Source organism: Furipterus horrens, unplaced genomic scaffold (assembly GCF_987537825.1).
Source record: "Furipterus horrens unplaced genomic scaffold, mFurHor1.1.pri manual_scaffold_10, whole genome shotgun sequence".
NCBI classification, from domain to species: Eukaryota; Metazoa; Chordata; class Mammalia; order Chiroptera; family Furipteridae; genus Furipterus; species Furipterus horrens.
Genome location: NW_028327180.1, coordinates 84,181,900 through 84,206,042, shown reverse-complemented (window position 1 = coordinate 84,206,042; position 24,143 = coordinate 84,181,900). Strand labels below are relative to the sequence as shown.

General features: G+C 40.9%; 1 protein-coding gene across 1 annotated transcript; it reads left to right on the top strand.

The window, feature by feature from the left end:
* Positions 1–11,732: 11,732 nt before the first annotated feature.
* On the top strand, positions 11,733–23,899 carry NMUR2 (neuromedin U receptor 2). The gene is made up of 4 exons (XM_090290263.1): positions 11,733–12,458; positions 18,434–18,518; positions 20,656–20,781; positions 23,550–23,899. Exons 1-4 carry the CDS (start codon positions 11,733–11,735, stop codon positions 23,897–23,899), a joined length of 1,287 nt encoding a protein of 428 aa, XP_090146389.1.
* The last annotated feature ends 244 nt before the right edge of the window (positions 23,900–24,143 follow it).

The following is a 24,143-nucleotide window of genomic DNA, read 5'->3' as shown; positions in this document are numbered from 1 at the left end:
CCCATTGAATACTTCTTGCCTGCAAAGTTTCTTTTGAGAAATCAGCTGAGAGTCTTATAGGCACCCCTTTGTAGGTAACTGTGCTTTCCTCTTGGTGCTTTTCAGATTCTCTCTTTATCTTTAACCTTTGGCACTTCAATTATGATGTGTCTTCGTGTGATCCTCTTTGGGTCTAGCTTGTTTGGGACTCTATGCTTCCTGGACTTGTATGTCTATTTCATTCATCAAATGTGAAGTTTTCCTTCATTATTTTTTCACATAAGCTTTCAGTTTCTTGCTCTTCCTCTTCTCCTTCTGGCACTCCTATGGTTCGGATGTTGGCATGTTTAAAGTTGTCTCAAAGGTTCCTAAGCCTCTCCTCATTCGTTTCAATTCTTGTTTCCTCATTCTGTACTGGTTGAGTGGTTTTTACTTCCTCACCTTCCAAATCATTGATTTGAAACCCAGTTTCCTTCCCTTCACCATGGGTTTTGTGTGGATTTTCCTTCATTTCATTTATCATAGCCTTCACTTCTTCCCTTATGTGTTTGCTGTACTTAAACACATCTTTCAAGCCTGTGAGCATCTTCATCACCAGTGTTTTGAGCTCCACGTCTGTTAGGATGGCTAACTCTTTGTTGCTTAGTTCTCTCACTGGAACCGTGATCCGTTCCCTCTTTAGGCCATACTTCTCAGTCTCTCATCTTGACAGGCTCCTGTGTTTGTTTGCCTCTCTGTCTTAGGTAGAGCTGTCACTCCTGTTACATTGTAAGGGGTGGAGCCTCAGGTATTTGTCAGTACAGGGCGACCCATTTCACCATGTGGCACTGTATGTGAGGGAGGGGTCTGAGAAGGAACAATGCCACTTGCTCAACACTCACCCCTTTTCCAGGCACTTCTCCCACTTCTGTATGGGACTGGCATCTCTCTAGCTGTTGCCCTGGCCGTCGTTCCCATAGTGGGTGTATCTGCAGATGTTCTAGGATGATGCAGACCCTTTAAACAAGTGGACTCTGCTGAGATACTGGCAGTTTCTTCCTCCGCCCCAACCCCCACTGGTCTGCACAGTAAGAAGCAATGAGACTTGATTTTTCCCAGATCTGGAACCATGAGCTGTACAGTCTGGTCTGGTGCTGGGAGCTCTCCCCACATGTCGCTCCCGACTTTTAAAAACATGTAACTGCACTTTCCACCAGCCTGCCGCCGCTGCCGCCACCACACTGCGTCTCCTCTGTTCCGGCTTCGCCCCTCCTACCTGTCTGGATGAGTATTTCTTCTTTTTATCTTTGTTTGTTGGACTTCCATGCAGCTCGATTTTCTGGAACTTCTGGTTGTTTCTAGTTTTGAGGTAGGTGTATTCCTTCTTATTGTGGAGGGAGACACAACGTGTCCGTCTAGGCCTCCATCTTGGCTGGAAGTCCAACATAATTTTTAAAGTTGTGGATGACCTACAGCGTGCAGAGGTGGACAGAGCAGCAGGGGAGAGCGGGGCCAGAAGTACACCTGTGTGTGCAGGTGACAGGACCCGGTCTGGTGGACGACAGATGTGTGTGAGCTGCTGCAGCGTTCTCCACACAGGATTCACACCAGCAGGGGATCCCACGGCTCCGTGGAGTGTTTGATCCTGGGGCCGTTTTCCCTCCCCTGCTCTCCTTTGCTCCCACATTTGTGGGGGTTCTTAATGAAGTACTTGTTTTTTCCAAATTTTGCAATAAACGCAATGATTTGATCCACAGATATGTTCTGTATTCTTTTTTTTTTCATCCTCTGCACAGAACTGGGGCTGAGCACACGGTGTTTGAGAAGCGTGCAGTGATGTAGCACATACTTGGGCTTTACCACGGGAACTCCCAACAGTTAGGAATGTGGTTTTACAGGGAAAAAGCCCCTGGGTCAGCACGGGCCAGGGGGAGGGTCTGGGCATGCTGGGCAGGTTCCAGACACCAGGGCACAGCAGTGGGTGAAGCAGGCCATAAGGTAATTAATAGAAGGGAAACAAATAGTCCAAGCTAGATAATATTCCAGGTAGAAATGATCTCTTTGGCTCATCTGTTCCCATCCCCTCATTATAAACACAGGAAAAACTGAGGTCCAGTGGTAGACATACAACGTGTCCAAGATTGTATTGCGAGCAGAAGCACATCCAAGTCTAAAACTCAGATGTTCTGACTTTCACTCTAGGGTTCTCATCACTATAACTTACAGTTTAGCAAATTCTGCACACGAAACTGAACATAGGGCTCAAACAGACAGAGAAATAATATAAAAACGAAAAACAAAGGAAAAGAAGCATGTCTGTTGGAGACTGGGGCGTGTTAACCACAGAAGATGAGAGTCACATATCTCCCATACTTGCAGATAAGAGATTAATAGGCTGTTATAGTATATTTATATCTATGATGAACCTAAGACTCAGAATGTAACATTATTCATTTCTTTGTTCATATAGCAAATTTTTTTGAGTGCTTGCCAGGTGCCAGTCACTGTGCTAGGTGCTGGAAACACCATTATAAATGAAAGATAGTTCCTACTTTCATGAAACTTACATTCCCAAAGAGTAGATAGTCTAAAGAACATAGAACATTACAAACTGAGATTGCTGCAAAGGTAACAAACCAAAGACTGTAACAGAAAGTAATAGAGTGTACTTGCTTTAAGTGGGGTGTTCGGGGCAAGTCTCTGAGCAAGTGACATTTAAGCTAAGAACTTAAATATGAGAAGAAACGGCTTTGCAAAGGCCCTCGGGGAAAGAATATTATAGGCTGCAGTAGCTGCACATGCAAAGACCCTGAGGCGGGAAAGAAGGTACTCTGGAGGAATTGAGTGAAGCCTTCAACTGAATGCATTAGGTAGGGGCAAGAATGGGGAAAGATGAGAGAGAAGTGGGAAGGGGCCAAATGCTGTGGGATCTTGCAGAACAGGTAAAAGAGGTTGAATTTATTCTAACAGCAAAGGGAAGCTAATGCAGGATTTCACATTTGGAAATTACATGATAGTTCCTGCATTTTATGAAGGTCACTTCTTCAAGACCAGACAGGCTAAAACTAGCTTTAGTCCCAGCAAAGACTAAAACTCAGGAACCCCAGCTTTGTGCATGGTGACCTTGAACAAGTCAGCTTTCTCTCTCATGTTCACCTCACATCATGAGTGGGAATGTCAAGTGAGCTGATGGGTATAAAATCATTTTGAAGAAGTGATCAGATCCGATTTATCCCCAAGAATAAGGAGCTACCTCATGTCTTTCTTCAGGGTCCCCAAACACACTGAGTATGTGACAGCTCTTTACCTGGTTCTCTTGTATTTTCTCTTCTTCACAACAGTCCCAACAGGACATGTAATTCCAAGCCTGATTTTTATATACGAGGAAACCAAGGCTGAGAGAAGTTAAAATGGCTTCTCTACCAATAAGGAGCCAAGCGTTTCTTTCTAAAACTATTGCTGTCTATCCTGGTCTCAATTAATTATAATTCTTATTAAGTCCCTTCCCAAACAGGAACCTTTTAAGATCTTTAGCTTTTGACAATGGGTTTAAAAAGCAGCACAAAATCCCAAATTACCTTTTCTATTAGGAAAATATATATTCCCTGCCAAGATTTGCCAGCATCTCCAAGGGACCCTAATGGCTTAGTTTAAATTAAAACTAACTCAGTGTCACACTTACACTCTGCTATCATCCCATAACGTGAAGTCACCAAGATTCATGTAAATGGCACTTGAGGTCTAGAAGGGACAGATGAAAATCTAGCAAATGATGCCTCATGTTAATGGACTTGGAAACTAAGAAAAATTGAGACAAAAGGGTAAGAGGGGGCCCACTGTCAGCGTGATGGGACTTGTGCTGAGAAGCCAGCTTTGAGCACTGACGCGTTCATCTCCTCGGGGCTCTACCAATAACAACCCCAAGAATGAGCTCGGCTTTATTTGGAGGCTCAGGGCAGTGGCTTTAAATGACTGAACCAACTTTAATGTTTGGAGAAAAATGTTATTTATTTATTTTCTGTATTTATTTTCATCTCCATTAATTCCCTTCCCACCGAAGATAAAAAGGTTTGTACTCTGAAAGCCTTTGATTAATAAGAAGCGGAATTCAGTGGAGGAGCAATATCAGACAAAGATATAAAAAATTTTTAAAAATTTTAAAAAGGCTCCTCATTCCAGCTCCATGAACCTGCCTCTTGGTTACTTGGACCCTTAAAAGGGCCCGTCACATCTCTAGGCTTGTTCCTTCATCTATAAGTTAAAGTCACCTTAGATTATTTCTAAGCATTATTCAGTTCTAACAGTCCAGGATCTTGTATACAAAGACCCAGATTAACTACTCTCCAGAGGTCAAGAGTCTGAGCTTTTCTAATGGTGGCAAAGGGTTATAGGAAGCCATCTATGTACTGCCTTGTCCCATCCGTTACCAGTGTGACCTTCTCATTAGACTTGACCCCTGTGATCCACTATAAACTGCATCTTGATCACTCAAGTATGTGTTTCTCACTCATATTTTATATGTGCCAGTGTACAGAGACTCATTAGGTGATATGTGGACCTCTTGACTGAGGAGCTTTATTTTTCTGCAAGGTCCAGGTCTATCTTTTTTCCACTTGCAGCAAATAGAAGGAATCAAAGAGGTAGAATTCTTTGAGGGGTGGGGCAATATCTGTTGGGGAAGCCCAATGGTCTCACTCCATCTTTCCATCCCCACCATGCAGCATAAGGTCTTGCACACAGCAGGCACTACTCAATCTCTATCAGATGCATGGATGGAAGCTTACATCACTCATCAGCCCTGTCACTAATAAGTGAGGAAGTTCCCTCTTACTCTGCTGTATTGAGTGCCAGACAATGCTTGGCTCAACCAATGTGTGTTGACTGACTTATTAACCAGCTTAAAGATGTCAGCCAGCAATTTTTGCTACTTTTTCTTACGAACTCAATTTCCTACTTGCTGATAAGCCTAACTGAGTTGTATCCATTCTCCTCAAATTTCCACCCAACCCCCAACCTTTCCTCCATTCCTATTCCCTCTCCCTGTCACCTCTGATGACTTCTAGCAGAAACCACTGCCTTGCACTTCACACACACAAAAAAAAAACCTAAAAGCCACCAGACACAGGCCAGAGTCCCTCAACTTTCTAATGCAAAATATAAAAACCATCTCCTCTTCTGTCACAGGGATGAGCTCTATTTTCCTCTTATCCAAGGCCAGTTCCATTAACTATGATTTGTATGCTCTCTTCCCAAGCTTCTCATAAATTTTACACATACAGTGTTTCCTCACTCCAAGTCCACATTCATTTATCCTCACTAATTCTCTCTCTCTCATTTTTCTTCCTCATTTCTCTCTTAAAGTGGATATTTTCTGCTTTTATACAAGTCTCTTCCATTATTTAATAACTCTTCCCTTAATTCAAAATCACCCTCTAGCCACAATTTCATCTCTCTTCTTCCATTTCACAGCCACATTTCTCAAAATAACTTTTGTAACTGATGCTTATTAGCAAACCCTCCATTTCCTCACTTCTCTCTAAGCCTCTATATCCGTGTAGTCTGCACACCCCGTCACTGAAATTATACACCTCTCATAAAGTCATTACTGATTTTGTCTTGACTTCTTAGAGGATCTGACCTTCTTGACCTAGTCTTGGTTTTACTCCTCTTTTCTCGGGCTCTACAGGAGGTTTATCTTCCTTCTTGCTATTAAATTTTGAAATTTCTTCAGGCTCAATCTACATCCCCTTCACATCTATACTCTTTCCCTACTCAATCTCCCCCATGCCAACAGTTTTAATTATCTTTTACAAGCAAACTGTCACATGTTTCTACTGCTAGCTGAGACCTCCCCTATGAGTTCTAGAAACCCATGCTCAACCTCCTCTGGAATTTCACACATAGCCATCTCAAAGGCATATCAAAGCCAGCATGCCCAAATTAATCTCATGATCTTTCCCCCTAAGCTCAGACCTACACTGCTGTTCATTATCAGTGTGAATGGACCTGGATTTTGGCTGGCATGATTGAATGAATGATTACCCATTCCATGGATCATTCACTGCATGAGTAATCCATTTAACTATACTAGCCAAAACCTGGGAAACAGAGTTGTCAGTCTCCCCCACTATAATCGATATATCCAATCTACGACCAAGCTGATTTGCTTTACTTCCTTAAATATCTCCCAAATCCGTTGAATTTTCTTCATCTATATTTGTCTCATAGACTACCACAATTGCCTCCTAATATACCCTATGTTTATTATCTATCCCCTATCTATCCCCTCAAATCTGTTCATATGGTGGCTGGAGTATTGTTTCAACATATAAACCTCATAATATCACCTCGGTGTTTATGATCCAATAGCTTCATATTATTCTTAGGCTAAACAGCAGAATACTTAAAAGGACCCACAGGGTCCTACATGGACCTTACCCAATTGCTATGCACTCTCTGCACTCCAGTCACGTGACCCTTCATTTGTTTTCTCAAATAAATCATGCTTCTGCTAGACATGGACCCTTTCATAGTCATCCCTTTGCCTAAAATTTTATCCCTGAGCTTTCTTCACCAACTTGACTCCTGCACACCATTCAGTAACACTACCAATTCACAGAACTCTTTGCCCTGCTAGACACAGCCAAGTCGCCATATGACATGTCCTCTAAGTCCAATGTATTTCTCTTTCATCAGTTATTCAAATTGTAATATTGTAATCATATATCTAATTTAGGTGCTTATGTGATTAAATGACTGCCATGATTCTAGATTCTAAGCTCCATGGGGGTAGAACTGTACCTCGCATAGTGTCTAAAAGATAACTTAAAATATTAATAAATGAATAAAATGCTCAATAAATGATGGTGGTGGTGGTGATAATAGTAATTTTGGAGTCGTGCTGTACAGTCTCTTTCTGTAGATGCGCAACTCTAGGAAGAGTTAACTCTGAATTCAGCCATGTTCTCGTATGCAGCTAACCATGTTTCCATTGTTGTGAGTCCTAAATATACCCATGGCTTAGTCTGGCAGATCAAAGGAAAATAGCTAGATTGGGATATAAATATGTTATCATCACAGGCCGGGCAGTGGACCTCTGTTGTTACTGCCTGTCTGGTTTGCTTCTCCCTTCTTCTGGTAGGAAACTTGATCTCCTCTGTAATTCACAGAATTAGGCAATAAATCTAAGCTAAGCCAATCTCAGTCATTACTTAGGGAATTTGACTCTTAGGCAGAGATACAAAGGGGAAGAATATAGTAGAAAATTAAGCATCACAGAAGAGAAGACCCCAAAGACACCATCCGCAAGGGTGTGCTACTTGGCTCTTCAGAGCTAACCTGGTTTCTTTCCTGCTTGGGGCTAAGCTATTTATCTCATCCTTTAATTCTGTGAATTACCCAGTATGCTACAGAGAAACAAGGTGCATCTGTTCATTTGTTTCTACAGCATTATTAATGCTTTCCAACAAAGAAAATTAACTGACGTAGTCCATAAGATAAAATCAATAGATATATACAATAGATCAGATTTTATCTCATATCAAAAATATATCTTCTTTTTAGGTGTTCATACAACATTTACAAAAATTAATCATAGACCAGAAGAACAAAGAAAAATCTCAGTTTCAAAAGACAGAAGTTATATAATCAACATTTTAAGATAAATGATAAAAAACTAAAATTTAATCATATAAAAAATTACCACAGACTTACAAATCACCTTCAGCTAAAATGTGAGTGAAGAGAAAAATCAATATTACATTAATTCACTCTACTTCAAACCATTTATTGAATACCTACAATGTACCAGTACATCAGCCATTGATCAAATCTTTGCATTAGATCAACTTCCTTAAACCGTTGGTGCAGGAAAATAGCATTTATTTAATGCTGTTAGCTAAACAGCATGCTAAATGATTTTGCCACTTAATCCTCCTAACAATCCTAAATTAGGAATTGCTAATCCCATTCTATTGATGAGAAAATTGATGCTTAGATACGGTATGTAACTTGCCCAAGGTAACATAGTTTCAAAGAGCAAAATTAAACCTGCGTCTACCCGACCACAGAGTCCCAGTTCTTTTCACTACACTGGTAATCATTTTAGTGTGTTACATCGCAAAACCTATGAAAGAAACATCCGACCAGACGATCAGAAAGAGACCGTAGGAAACCTGATTGCCACAAATTTAAGACTCTGATGTCACACAAGCAGCCAGCTGCTGTCCTTGCCTCTTTCTTCCCTTCTCCTACTTTCCTTCAGGTATGTATCCACCCATTGGACCAAACTTGTCTGAGTTCTCTTTATGTGGCAGCACTATGTTAGCTGTGGAAGTAGAACAGCGAATAAGGCATCTCAACATCTTTATTGGGAAGACTGACAATTTCAGCAAGAAAACTGCAAAAATCTCTTGGAAGCTACCAAGTATTTTCCCACAGTATTACTGGAACTCACAATAACCCCTACTCTTATGCACGAGGGCACTGAACTACACACATATAAAATACCTTGCCCAAGGACACATTAGACCAAACACAGTCCCTTTGGTGGTAGAGCTGGGATTTACACACAAGTTTTCTGTCTGCTGAGATTAGGACTTCTATCCAGTGCTACCTCTGCTGGTCTTGACTCTTTATTGAAATGACCAATGACAAACTGCAGCCGAAATCTGAGGGAGAAGTAAGGGAGAGCACACATCACACTACAAAGTGTGGGCATCCTTATATTCTTTTTGACTTCGACTCCTGTTCATACTGGTCTTCGCAGCTGGCTTTGCTACACCTGGAAAGACTCCTTCCGAGGTATCACAGTTCTCTCTTTCCTTGCTTTTGGTGTTTGGCCCTGAAGACGGCCACCAAACTAATTTCAAAAGCAAGTTGTTTAACTTAATATGTGTACTTGTGCACATGTGTGCACATATGTTCACTAAAACTGAGAAGTCCTTTCCACGTTCGCACTTCCAAGCACATCTCTCAGTATTCAAACCTTGCAATCAATAGTCTTTTTGACCTCAATAAACATAAATATTTTCATTATCAAATTATCTTATTATATGTCATATTATTAAATACTTATTTTAAATGCTGTATTATTTAAAGTTACATATATATTGGACATTTCATCAGGAACTATTTCACTTTACTAACAGTCCTGTAAGGCAGCACTGCCATTTCACTCATTTTGGTAATGGGGTAACTGAGGCTTATGGAAGTTAAATAAGTTCCTTATGGTTGCACAGCTAGCAGGAGGCATAACTGGGATTTGAACCCCATGCCTACACTAGGGTCTATGCCTTTGTCACTCCTACACCATCTCCCAGCATTGAGCCTGTTACTGCATCCCTTATTAGACAACATTCTATTTAATTAGATCTACCCTGTCACGGTGTGGAGATGCCTTTGAATCTTTCATCTCTTGTCCTGCGGATCATGTGTCTCCCCCAGGCTGGAGTTTACATTCTGCTACTGCTGTCCTTATCATTTTAATGACCCTTACATCTCAAAGAGATATTGCATCCCAATATTTGAACTTGCGCCCCACTTCATCAGAGACATATATTCAAGTTTGTTAACTAGTATTTCAACATCTGCTTCTCATTCTGCTATGATTTTGTTTGTCTGTGTTGTTGTTAAAGCTGCTCATCACATTTTCCTGGGTCTCCATCTTTTTTATACCTGGTAAGATCTCACTTCTCTGCCTGTTATTTTTGAGTGAACAGACATGATTAGCCCTGGCCAATGAGATGTGAGCCATAGCAAAGGTGGCATGTATTACTGATTTTTGGGCTAGAGCTTATAACCTACTTCAGACCTTCTAGAGCATCCTTTCTTTCTACCACATGATCAGAAAAATCCCAGAAAATGACCACTCCATCAGCCTGGGTCCCAGAGTGAGTATAGCGTGGGACAGCCCCTCTAACTGACCAATGATAAATGTGTACTGCAAATGAGAAATGAGTTGTTACTGTTTTAAACCTCCGAGATACGGGGATCATTTGTTGCAGAAGCATAAACTGTCCTGTCTTGACCAAGATAATAATTTTTAAATTTTTTTTCAATTACAGTTTACATTCTATATTATTTTGTATGAGTATTAGGTGTACAGCATAGTGGTTAGACAATCATATACTTTACAAAGTGTGCCCCCTGATATTTTGAACAACTTATCTTTCAGTCTGTTTCATCATTCAATTAAACAAAAGGGAAAGAAGAATTAACATTTATTAAGCATCTCTGAAATAGGTACGTTGTATCATCTCATTTAACTTTCTCAACCATATTAGGTATCACCCCTTGCAAAACTATTCCCAAATTCAAAAATAATTCTCAAATCTACTGCTACCTTAGTAATCCAAGTCACTACTATTTCTTACTCGGAATATTGTACTGGCTTCCTACCTGCGTCTTGTTAAAACTTCACCCTTCTTAATTCTCCTGCTCAAAACCCTCCAAAGATTTCTCTTTGCCTTTTGAATCAGATCTAAAGTCCCTAGTGTTTGAATGAGAGCCATATTCTTTGTAAAATTCTAGAAAAATTCATATGACCTGGTCCCTGCCAGTCACTTTAATCTAATCACTCATACTCGTTACAGTCCACTCATTAAGTTTCAGTTGTACTGGTAACCCTGATGTTTCTGAAACACAGCAAGCTTGTGACTGCCTCAGGACTTTGTAGTTGCTATCACCTTTGCTGGGAATACACTTTCCTTAGCTTTTTTACAGCTGACTTTTCATGACTCAGAACTCAACCCAAATGATATCTTCTGAAATAAGTCTTTTTTGAGTATCCTTCATAAAAATAAAAAAATAGAAAGATTAAAAACCCTCAGCCTTATTTTGTATCATCCCTTATCTTCTTCTTTACAACACAAATTATTATCCAAAATTTTATTTTATTTTTTTAGTTTGCTTATATATTTTCAGAATTCCCTACTATAAGAAAAGCTCCACGCAGGTAGAGACATCGTCTTGCTTGTTCCCTGATGTTTCTACAAAGCCCAGAACACTGCCCTGTACATGGTAAATCTTCAAGAAGTATCTGTTAATTAAAATAGAAGGAGCAAACCCCCACTTTACAGAGACTCCAAGAGTTTAACTAACTTCCCCAAAGTCTTACAGAATTTCTGTGGGTGTACCTGATTCTAAACCTCACTGCCTTTTGGTTCAGCAAGGCACTGCCGAGAGAGCCCAGTGTCAGACAGCAGGCAGGGCTCCATGACAGGCAAGTGCTCTTTCAGGCTTTCAGTTTCATTGTGGATTCGATCAAACCAAAAAGGCACATTCATCATGCCTTCCCCAGGGAGCCCTTTATTTCCAAAGGAACAAGGTAACTTGAGAAGTCTATTGATCTCCTATTTTTGTCATGCTGTACAGGTGACAAGGATCAATGGAGATTTGAACTCTTCTGCCCATGACCCTACAATTTTAATTTGTATTTCCACCGAGTCCCACAGCTTTGCAAAATGCGCTGCTCGGAGTGCCCACACCTTGTTTAAGTTAGTGCCACCGTCTGCCAGCTCTGTTTCGCCCCCTCCTCTGCAGCTCCCTGCACGCAAAGCTGGCCTCGCCTCTGTCTGACACACGCTCATTGGCCCAGAGCCTGTGGAGGGGCGGGGCTTCTGTCTGGGGGCTCTTCAAAAGAGATCCTGGCAGAAGCACTCCCCCTCTCCCGCCTCCTGCACTGGCTCTGTGCTTTCCTGTCTGCTTTCTCTTTCCTTTCTGGCTTATCTTGGGACAGAGGCTCATGCCAAAGGAAGCTCAGGTCTTGGATTGTCATGTCAGTGATGGGAAAATATGAGAATGTTTCCTGGATCCCCCAGCACGACCAGGAAGATCCATTCCAGAAATACCTGAACAGCACAGAGGACTACCTGACCTTTCTCTGCGGCCCTCAGCGCAGCCACCTCTTCCTCCCGATGACTGTGGTGTACGCGCTGATTTTTGTGGTTGGGGTCACCGGCAATCTCCTGGTGTGCCTGGTGATTCTTCGGCACCAGACTATGAAGACGCCCACCAACTACTACCTCTTCAGTTTGGCTGTCTCTGACCTCCTGGTCCTGCTCCTTGGGATGCCCCTGGAAGTCTACGAGATGTGGCGTAACTACCCCTTCCTGTTCGGGCCCGTGGGCTGCTACTTCAAGACTGCCCTCTTTGAAACTGTGTGCTTCTCCTCCATCCTCAGTGTCACCACGGTCAGCGTGGAGCGCTACGTGGCCATCTGCCACCCTTTCCGCGCCAAGCTAGAAAGCACCAGGCGGAGGGCCCTCAGGGTGCTGGGCGTTGTCTGGGGCTTCTCCGTCCTCTTCTCTCTGCCCAACACCAGCATCCACGGCATCAAGCTCCACTACTTCCCCAACGGGTCCTTGGTCCCGGGCTCCGCCACCTGTACGGTCATCAAGCCCATGTGGATCTATAATCTCATCATCCAGATCACCTCCTTCCTCTTCTACATCCTCCCCATGACCCTCATCAGTGTTCTCTACTACCTCATGGGGCTCAGAGTGAGTATCCAAGCTGGCTGGCTCAGGGCAGCATCCCTTCCTTTCTCACTGACTCAGTTTTCTAAGAAAAACTTAGAATTGGAGAAAATTCAAAACTGGAAGGGAACATTGAGAAAAACAGAATGAGCTCAGAGGGAGGGAACTCGGAAGTCAAAGGACTTGCCTCAGTTGGACACACAGTAACCACAATGATGCATTATTGTGGTTGTGGTTCTCAAACCCGGGTGTTCCAACAAATCGCCTCAAAATCTTACTATGGGTACCAAAGGGCAGGCCCCTCCCCCAGGGAAACTCTGATTCAGCAGGTCTGAGGTACAGTCTCATTTTAAATAGCACAGGCAGCCACCCCTGGAGGGACTGTTTCACACCTGATGTCTTTCCTGCCCAGATCTACTGCTGCATTGAAAGTTTCCTCTGCACCAACTTGGTCTGAGGAAAACAGAAGCTCTTCCTGCCTGTTTCACGATCCAAGACAAACGTGTATACAGTTTTAAAGTCAGATCCTTTCCTCTGGTTGCTTTGACTCTGGTTGAAATATCAGGTTAAAATGCAAAAATAGAGCCTAAGTCAGATAACCTGAACTTCTCTTGAGAAGGTAGAGATTTAGGGGAGGGGAGGTAAACAGAGTGCACAAGATAGAGTAGAAGATGGTGTGAATAAGAGACAGCAGGGTTAATAGAAAATTATCCTTGAGTTTGCAACATATCTTATAATTAGAGGTTTCTTTCCTGCGCTCATCATGGTACACTGGTTTCCTTTTTTTTCTTTTTTCTTTCTGGATCTAAATTAGCTGAGAGAAATTATTGTTGATGAGGGCAGGGGTGAGTCTATACAGTTCCTCTCCTACTATAGTCTGAACCCAACTTCATGGAGATGAAGCCTGACTGTGTCAGTTTTATACCCATTTAAGGAGGCATCTTGGGTAGGAAACAGGTGTAAGACCATTTAGACTTTCAGGTCTGAAGCTCACATATAACATGCCTTTAGGCAAGCCATATGATTCTCTTCTAGAATTAGTTTTCACATTTATAAAAAGAAAAGGTCACTTCAGATCATATTTAAGGCTCCTGATAGCTCTAACAGTCTGTGATTCCTTAAAAAAAAAAAAAAAAGAATAGGAACAAAATTAAGCAGGAGCAATGTGAGTTACAAATGAAAGAGAAACAAAGTAGACATCACATTCACATCCTATACGTCCATATGGTTCTGACACCATCTATCATGTGATCATTAATATACTTTCATGTCATTGGTGGATACCTACTGGGCCTAAGGTGAATGGCAAGGTTTAAGTAGGAAAGACAAATTCTAAGTACACAGATGTCTGGACACAGGAGAAAATCTAATCAGAGAGCTATGCCTGTCTCCTCCAGGAGGGCTGGCTCCTATATTTCCAGACACATATGTCACCCAGACCAGCTCACAATCATGTCTTTAGAATGCCCTGTGCATTTCACTTGGGGGAAAGGACTTCTACGTGATTATAAATACCATGAGTTCCCATGAGAAATCTCCACTCCAAACTAATCAATACCATCTCATCCAACACCAAACAATCACCTATCCTGGATCAATTTGGATGAAATATTTATTTAACTGAGTAGGAAACACAAACACCCCCCAACCCACAACCAGTTACTCATTTTATTTTGTTGTCACGAATCTACAGCTACCTTGTATCAGGAGCTAAGCGACAGCTCAGACAACAGCTTAGAACCCACCCGAGTTTGCTTTGTGAATGTAATGCGCCTCCCAGCATATTGTTCTCAGGAAGAAGGAGGTATCACCCAAATGACAAAAAGAAGAGACTCTGTGCTTAGAAAGTCACTCCTAGAGGAATTTAAAGATCTCGAGACCGAAGTCAGGAGATAGGTCATCGTCTGTGTCATTGGCCTGAAGGCCTTTGCACGTGCTATGCCTTTTGCTATATCTTTGCCTGAAATGTTCCTACCACCTACCACAACAATCCCTTTCACCCTTCTAACTCCCACTGATCCTTCAAATCACACTTCACTGACACTTCCTCAGGGAAGCTCTCTCCCTGATGCCCTAGCTACACCTGATCTTGTGTAGGTGCTCATGGTTCATGGTGGTTTCTCTTCCCTGGATGTATCCCAATTTAAAATTCTATACTTGGGGATGCCTTGATATCTTTCTCTCAATGAGTGAATGAATGAATGAATTAAATTATTCCCCTCTTTGCTGGACTTTAGCTTCTCTACCTTCAAAGCAAGAGACCCAGAAACATTCTCTCAAGGGGCCTTTTTGATTTAAGAGATTTTTAAAAGGCATAAGCAACTCTGAGGATTATTAAGTTTTTTATTCCCTTGGCAAATCTCAAGTTATGATAGACTCTCAGACCCACTGCCTTCAGAAGGCAAAAGACCAAAGACTGATGAAATCCCAGGACCAGGGAAGGAGGAGGAGAGCCCCATGTATGCTCACAGATGACCATTCAGTGCTGCTTCAACCCAGGACGCATGTTCTCCAAATTTCAACCTTGATGGAGACAGAAAATAGACAACCCCAGGGCCAGTTCCTCCCATCTGGGAGGCAGCTCTGCAGAAGCTCTCACCAACTTCTTATATCTCCTGCATGCAGCATTCATGCTTGAGTCAAAGAGCAATGTATTATGAATTGTTGCAGAATTCATCCATGCCAAACAGAGTTGGACTGACTTCTTAAAAATAAATAAAAAATTATTCAGATTGTAAAGATATTTACACAAAAGCTATGATTGTATCTTGATATTCTGAAGTTCTGTCTCCACAGAGTATACACACAAACAGCTGGTGGAATGACTGTAACCCTATAAACAACTGATCGGGATAATAGATTAACCTGAATCATAATCATCCCCCATGGACCTCCCCTTCACCTTTTGTCCTCCACAGCTAAAGGGAGTGGGATGGGAAGCCCTCTGAACTCCTTACATAGTAGCCACAATGTTTCACTGCTCTTTCTGTAACTTTACTTTTAAAATAGAAGTTTGGGGGTGAGTGGAAATAATTGATGGTTGAATACCTACTTTGTCAAGGGAAATGAAATTATTCAAAAAATAAAGCAGCACTAAATATTGGCTAGACAAGTTGTTTGGGTTCTATTCGACTATGTCAACCCCCTCCAACTGTGTTGGAACAACATGTAACATGCCTAGTGTAACATGCCTAAGAATTCAGCTTTTCACTCTTCCTCTAGTCGGCTAGTTGTGTCCCCGTAACCCAGGGAAGCTGACAAGTAAGCAACGATTAACGTGTTCATGGTTTTCTTTCCAGTGCAAACTACGTTGTATAGAAAGCCTGTTCATAAAAGAATTGCATGAACTGGTTGCTTTACGTTTGATTCAAGGACATTGTTCCTTGAGAGAAATTCCCCATGAGAACTGTTAAACCCAGCCAAAGACATGACTAATAGATCTCAATATTCTTTCACTGTTCTTAATTGTGGACTGCAATTCAATAATGTTATAACTAGCTTGTAATAATGACACATTTTTTAAAAGATGGGAACAAATTAGAAACTTTAGTAGATTTAACTGAAGAGGAATTAGTAAGATTTGCAGTTCGATGCACCTGCTCCTACCTTAACACAATGTTTTTTGTCTCAGTGTAGCTGGCCGCCTCTTTGTATCAGCAGAAGCACTGTTTGTGGGCAAGTGGTACTCTGAGAAGAAGAATTTCTAGAAGGGATTCAGAAACCCCCACGTTTAGACCCACAGCTATTTTTTTAAAACTCTATTTTATTAAAAATTCAGTTTTTATTATGTCTTTTGAGTAGACTCAGGACAATAACATATGACTTACTGGGTATCATGTGCCAGGCACTGAGATAAGCACTCTGCCTGCGTTTTTTGTTTTACTACTACATTAATGACATCTGTCACCTCCAGTTTCCTCCCATCTGTTCCTAATGACCGCACCATACTTTCCCCCATTTCTTTCCAAGTTCTGGGTGACCCTGAAGGGCCATATCTCACAGGAGCTTCAATCTCTCACTCTGTGAAGACACGGGCATTGCAGAGAACACCAATATAGTCTAGAGACAGATGGCCGGGTTTGTTAATTACCCCGTTGGATGCTTTAGGGTCGATGGGGTACGGAGAGCTACCTGACTTCTAAGAGCTTCCATGTTTGTTAGGGAGACACGAAACACACTGAGGCACATGGATTCTTAGAGCAGTTTGCTCCGTTGTGACATATAACCACACAAATTTCTTCTTTGGCTTGAACTGGAATATATCTACTTAAAACTCAATAAATTTATCCTAACTAACCCTAAAACTATGTAAAATAAGTTGGCCTCAATCCATTCATCCGGACTTCCTATACTGCTAATGAGGGAATCCCAAGTCAATCTGGCAAAATATAAAAGGGGAGTATAGATCTAAAAAGTCCAGAGGTACAGATGACTCTGGGTGAAGATCATTCTAGTAAAACGCAATGTCATCAGGACCTAGCTTTATTTCTGTTTGTTTGTTTTTGTTGTTGTTTTTTGGGTTTTTTTGCGCTCTTCTTTCTATGACATTTGTTTCAACCTCAAGATCTGCACAGTGGCTCATGGGTGGCTCCACACACTTTTCTTATGGTGGAAAAAATATATAGCTGTTGCAATTCCAGAACTCACATGCAAAGAACAAGAAGGACTCCCTCTGGCAGCCCCAATAAAAGAGAAATGAAACTTCCATTCCTAGAAGTACAAGCAAATATCTGAAAACTCACTGGTCCACATTATCCAATCACTGTGACTGAAGGACAGTTAGTAGCTAAGTTATTTAGGGACTAAACCTAGAGCTGGAGATGGGATCATGCGCATACAAATTAATTGCTAACAGTGGAAAAGGAGTAAATTCCCTAAAGGAAAATTAGGGTACTACTGGTAATAAAAGAGGATAATAAATCCTAGAGAACCAACTGGCAAATATAAACTGTACTTTTTTCTAAATATGTGACGGTAGTTTATTATGAGTCCTTAAAGCTTCCTTGATCTGGCTGACTATCCCCACAAACTAAAAATATGTAAATAAAAGAGAAAAAAATGCCACAACCAGGTGACTGATGTAGATCTACAGCGCTAAGGGGGTTCAGAGGGAGGAGAGAACAATGGGCTACACAGACCCAAAACCTCCCAGGAGTAGGTGGGACTTGAACCTAGCATGAAGGGTTGCATGCACAGGCAGTGTTAACACTTAAGCATTCCAGATGCTACTTAAAGCACCACCATATCTTCCAACGAGGACGAGTATTTTTAACATCTAAACTCAGAAACATATGCACTCTTATTAGTAATATTAGTAAAGTAGAATCTCCCAAGTTGTGCTTCTCGAAATGCTACTAGGTATTCTGCTGAAGAGTTTGGGAAAGGCAGTGTGTAGTCAAAGGAGCGCTATTTGAGGCTGGGGTGAGGGATGTAGGGTGTGGGAGGTGGGCGTGAGGGCAGGGTGATACACTCTCCCCTGTGAAGATTCATAATGCCCATTAGCATATTAAAGGCTCTGAGAAGACTTTCAATGAAGACCATAGACCTCAAAAAACAAAAATAATACCTGTTTTGGTTTTCTACTGCTTACGCAGCACATAGCAGAAGGATTACATCCTAATAGATGTCTAATAATTATTGAATGAATGAATGAATGAATGAATGAATGGAAAAGCCTATCTAACTTTTGTTTTACTTCATAATTTCGCATTTTTCATGGAATACCTATTAACACACTGTATATAACAAGGGTTCTACAAAATAGCAGATGATCAGTGGCTGCACTGTAACTGGGCCACATCCATCTGTCCAGTTGAGTTATACGACCTGGATCCAATTCCACTTTTATCTTATTGTTAAGCCTTGACAAATTCTTACATTTATTTAATGTCTCAGTTTTTGGTCTGCAGAATGAGTGCTAGAATTAGACTTCTCAGACCTTCACAGAAAGGGGAAAAAAATGTTTTCTTTCTTAACATTTCTTTCCACTTCCCTTGCAGCTAACGAAAGACCAAACCTTTGAGACAGATGAAATAACTGCAAACATTCAAAGACCCTCCAGAAAATCAGTCACCAAAATGCTATGTGAGTCCTCCTTTTGGTTGGTTGTTCGTGTTTATAAAAGCAAAAGAGTTGCATTTAGGCATTTGGTACTGAGAAAGTGCTTCCAGGATCAGGATCAAAATTCTCCTATTTTGTTTCTATTGAATATTTATATTTTTAACACTCAGAACAACACCCTAAATTGCACCCACTACAGTATACTGTGTGGTTTTTGGCAAATCACATCCATTCCCAGAGTTTCTGAGCATCTCTTTTCCCCTGTAAAATAAGTAGATGCTTTTTGCTTTTTATCTTATTTTGTTATGTATTTATTTTAAAATTTAATGAAAGCTGTGACTGCTCCACTCAGAAACTGTACAAGTGCACATACACAAAATGTTTTACAACTCATTTCAGGGGACCATTGCACCCCGACCCCCATTCTTGGATTCCATGAAATCCTTAACCCAGATTAAGAACAGGGGTCCAAGAGCACCTCTATGGAGTCATTCCACCTATGATATTGCATGATTTTATATAAAACACTACACCCTTTTGTGTAGATGTTTAAAAATTATGTATTCAGGCACCTATCCATTCTCTCTGAGAAGAATATTATAGAAATATTTGATCCAGCACTACCCTAAAGGAGATAGTGATGGGAGAAAGGAGGTTTATGATATACTTTCCAAGTCAAAGCCTAAGTTTTGGAAGAAATAAATCCTCCAGGCTTATATGTATAAAAAGCACTCACCGTAACTACGTGGCATTTATGAACAAAGAAAAACTGTGCTAGTCACCAAAGTTTATCATTTCAACTCTAATAGCCATCTTCTTGGAAATGTTTTAGACCCTGTTTGCACCTGACTTTCCCTGTTAAGAAATCTTGTGTCTTCATTATCTCTCCCCTTTCTCCTTGATCATAATCTACTCTCACAAAAAGACTTGAAGCACATTCACATTAAAGTCACAGTGATAAAATGTTCTGTAAAGTATTTGCCTTTGGTGGGGAGGGTTCCCTTTTTAAAGCAATTAAATTTTTAATTAAAGGGAGTTGTAAGCAGTAATGAGCAGATTAGGGACTTTTTCTTGAAGGGGTAAGTTCAGAAGGAGCTTCCAGATATTCCTGAAACTGCACCACACAGGCAAACAATGTACTCTGAATATGTTTAAAGCCAGCAGGAAATATACGTACTATTGACGATGGCACACTGTGCTCAGATGTGCTCATAAGTACACAGAACTGTACAACAAGCACTAGTGTACCCACCGCCCAGTCTCAAACATTATTAATTCACAGCTAATCTTGTTTCACCTATATCCCTGTCTCTCCCCTCACCCATACAAGATTATTTTGAGGCAAATCTCAAGCATCATGTTTTGGGAAAGAAACGTATTTCATAACTTCAGAAGAGAAAAAAATACATTTATATTGGTGGAGACTAAATGCCCCAAAGAGTGACTACAGTAGCGCCAATTGCAGTCTTAGGTGCTGAAAATAAGACTCTAAAAGGTACAACCTCCTGTGAATCTGTAATTATTTCAAAATAAAAAAGTAAGAGCAAATAAAAAGAATCTGGAAGCAATTCTGTACTCTAGAAACATCTAATATAATAGACACATCCCCATCCCAATCAAAAGATGTTTCCAAAGCAATATTATATTTACAGCTCTTCTCTCTCTCCTCCCCCACCCCTTACAGAATTTTAAGTGATTGGATTAAGAGAAGCTTCTAATTCTTTCTAGAGTAACAAGATAAATTAATATATTTACTAGTTTGTTATTAATCTATGACTTAAAAGGACATCAATTGCTTGAACCCAACCATTTATATAACCAACTTATGTGGTTCCAACAGTCTACATGCAACATAATTTATTTTCCACATAGAATGTTTCCAGAATAAACTGAATACTATTTTAAATGTTTTAAAGGAAATCTACATTATACAAGAAATCCTGTGCAATCATATGGAAAACTGATCCTAAATCCTATATAATTCACTCTTATGTTTAAGTATTTTATATAGACACTCTTCGCAATCTAGTTAGTCTGTAATAATTACAACTTAACACAGATAGAGGAGAAAATGCTGGAAGGAATGGATGGACTTGTGGGCCTTTGATGCCTATCCTTGTTTCGACTGCCTTTTGCTCTTCCATTTATCATTTTTTTTCAGTTGTCTTGGTCTTAGTGTTTGCTATCTGTTGGGCCCCATTCCACATTGATCGGCTCTTCTTCAGCTTTGTGGAAGAGTGGACTGAATCCCTGGCTGCTGTGTTCAATCTTATCCATGTGGTGTCAGGTAAAACCTTAACTCCTTTGGTTCCATCACAAGTATCCAGGTAACTGCAGCTTCCTCCTCTGGCTTAAAGCAGTAGGTTCTGTCTGGTTATATTGATTTATCATGGGGACCTGCTATACTATGACAAAGATACTTGATTTTTATTTTATTTAAATACCGATTAAGTATATTAGTGGTCCAAAAGAAATGTACCAGATCACTACTTCAGACAGAACTTTATGGAAGACCTCAGCACTACGCATGATGATTCAAGCAGGAAAATGTTCTAAGGAGTGTTGCCTTTGGCTTTCTTTCCAATGGCAACATGATTGAATTGGTTCTTATTTATTAAACACCCATGTCCCTGAAATCTTGTGTTGTTTTCAGCAAGTGTTAGATCCTTATGAAAGCCAACCAGGGGGTATCACTCATGGTGTGACAAGGTCGGCCTTTGGGCTACTTTAACATTGCTGTTGAAGATACTGTAGAATATGAGGCAAATAGGGGTAAGAAGGTCACTAAGTCAGAGAAGCTGGATTTACATTTCACTTTCACCATTAATATCCTGAAGGACATGACTTCCTTTATGCCAAAGTTTCCTCAACTCTAAAATGGCAATGATGCTTGCTCTCTATAAACCATGGACTGATGGTAAGAAGCAAAATATTAGCTAGTAAAAAGGCTTGTAAGCCGTAAAATGCTATTTATCTTTCTGTAATGATCACAATGAAGTTGTTAAGTATATTTCATCATCATGATTTTACTGTTGAAGAAACAATTGAACAAGAAAGAAATGGTTGGGACCAAATCATCTAACTTCAAGTTTAAAGTTTTTCTTGGCTAAATGGAGCAGAGAATGGCTACATAGGTCCCTCTTTCTCAATCAGTGTGTCTGTCAGGCTTAGGTTCAAATCACTTCTATCTCTCTGCCTCAGCTAGCCACCAGCTGGTTCAGAGAGGAAAGATAACGTCAATTTGTGCAAGGTAAGCTCCAGAGGTGCACAGAGTAAAAACAAGAGCATTCATATATACATTGAATACCACATATATTATTTATTTTCTACACCTTCTTTTATACTCAGAAGGTCTATGTTCAGCTTATACTTGGACATTAGAACTTTCTGCCATGATAAACTATTTATAATTCTGGGCAAAATCTCAAAAAGATTTATAGCTATTTAATCTGAGAAAAATGGGAGTATTTAAATAACTTAGAAAATGCTCTAAGATCTCATGAGACTAGACTAGGTGACTACACCTTTCCAAATGTATCAAGACAACCATTCTAAGATTTCCAAATTATGGCATGTATAATATTTTCCTGTGAAGAGATCTCCTCGCCGTCCCCTACAATATCAACCAGATGAAACCTTAAATGCTATAGAAATTACCCCCAACCTGCGTTTTTGATCCTCAAGTTACAATATTCCCGGTCACTGACCATATGCCTGTCAAACTGGTAAATGAGCGAGCCCTGCACATTCTGCATCATTCCTGACTCTGCACATTTGGGCATGTTAGGCCTTCTACCTTCAGTACTCTCTCCTCTCTTCCCCAGCTATCACCTCTCCATTTCAGGGTCTGGCTAGCGTCCAATCATGCCCATTAAATCTTTCCTGACCATCATACCATTATGTGACTTTCCAGAGCATGACTGCTGGTATCCATATCTTGCTTTTAACAGGTATTTCATATTATCCTATTATTAAGGACTGATATTAGGCAGAGATCTTGCCTCTGTAATATTATTCCAAGTCCTTGGAAAGCAAACTCTAAATCCACTACCTTCTAATGTACCTCAATATTTGTGGCACATAATAAGAGTTCAATCAATATTTATTGAATGAATTAACAGTCCATAGAAATGTTTTCCTTCAATATTTCTTTCTCCCCAATTCTGTGCACAGGGCATGTGGCACTCTCAGTGTCCTGAAGTAAATAAATTAGGACAATGGCAAACATGTTGATGATGGTCTCTATCACTTGCTCTATATTCTCAGCCATCTTCAGCCCCTCTGTGGACAGTATCTCAATATCCTCACAATAATCCAGGGAGGTGAATTAGGCTTGCATTATCATTCCTGTTTTGCAGAGAAAAAAACTGAAGGGCCAATTCTGTCTAAAGCCATAGAATAAGCAAGAGCCAAGATCGGAGACTAATTCCTCTTGGGCTTTGGGGAAATCAGATCGGATATGGTAATAAAGGATACACATATACCAAACAAGAAAGTGGCGCTGTGCAAGGCATTCAGTGGGACAAGTAAATGACAAAATGCAGTGATTTAATAAAGCTGGAAATTAGATGGGAAGAACCATTGAAGGAGAAAAGCTAAATAAGAAAGATCATTGGGAAATATTTCTCTGAAGAGATATTGAGCATATCAGGAATCTCAGCAGGGACGAAGCCTTGACTGATTTACCATTCCTCCATTACTTGCCAGTTTCAAAGTATAGATCTAAGCACAACTCCGATGAGACGAAAACATCTCTCTTCCTCTGATAGTTAAGCATCTCTCATTAATGCTATAGGAACATGTTCTTTAATTAAACAAGTGGGGATTAAAGGAAGTTGCAGAACATCTCAGTGAGATCCCTCGCCAGTCTAAATTCTGCCAAGACGCTTTAATCTCTCTGTGCTAGATTCCTGTGTACGCAGGTAGTAGGGTACTTTGTATTCTCAGTTAGAGTCTTATATGTATCATCACCTCCACAGGAGGCCGTCACGGGGATTCCAGGCCTTCGTTAAACAGTTATGCTTCTCCATGTCCCTTTAATCCCCTGCGCTCCAGGTGTCTTCTTCTACCTGAGCTCAGCTGTCAACCCCATCATCTATAACTTACTCTCTCGCCGCTTCCGAGCCGCGTTCCGGAATGTGATCTCTCCTTCCTGCAAATGGTGGCACCCCCGGCATCATCCACAAGGGCCACCTGCCCAGCGGAACTTCTTCCTGACAGAATGTCACCTTGTGGAGCTGACTGAAGAGGCGGGCGCCCAGTTCCCTTGTCAATTATCCACCCGCGGCTCTCAACTCCCCGCAGCCCCCTGTGCGGGAAGAAACTCTCAGAGACTGGACATTCCTCTCTGCCGCCACACTCCAGGGAGGGGAGGCCCACAATGTATGCCTTCTCATATAATATGAGGGGGGTGAAATGGCTCTTAGAACTTATATGGACATTTCGAGGCACTTTTATGAAACAAATGTGAAAACTGCTACTTACATCTGGATCTAAAACCCAGAACCTCCTGCTTTTAGTTCTTTTCCCTCTATCCTAATGGCCTGAAGCCCCTTCACTGGTTTACAAAGAGAACATGACAAGCTAAGCATGGCAGCTGTACTTTGAGTGTTTTCCACTATTGGGAATGGTTGGTCCTGAGTCATCCAC

What these genes read in the sequence shown, in the direction of transcription:
- NMUR2 (XM_090290263.1), top strand. Translation starts at nt 11,733, where the DNA reads ATGTCAGTGATGGGAAAATATGAGAATGTTTCCTGGATCCCCCAGCAC. An exon ending in ACTACCTCATGGGGCTCAGA is followed by an intron (nt 12,459 to 18,433) that starts GTGAGTATCCAA and finishes CTTCCCTTGCAG; the next exon opens with CTAACGAAAGACCAAACCTT. An exon ending in TCTTATCCATGTGGTGTCAG is followed by an intron (nt 20,782 to 23,549) that starts GTAAAACCTTAA and finishes CCTGCGCTCCAG; the next exon opens with GTGTCTTCTTCTACCTGAGC.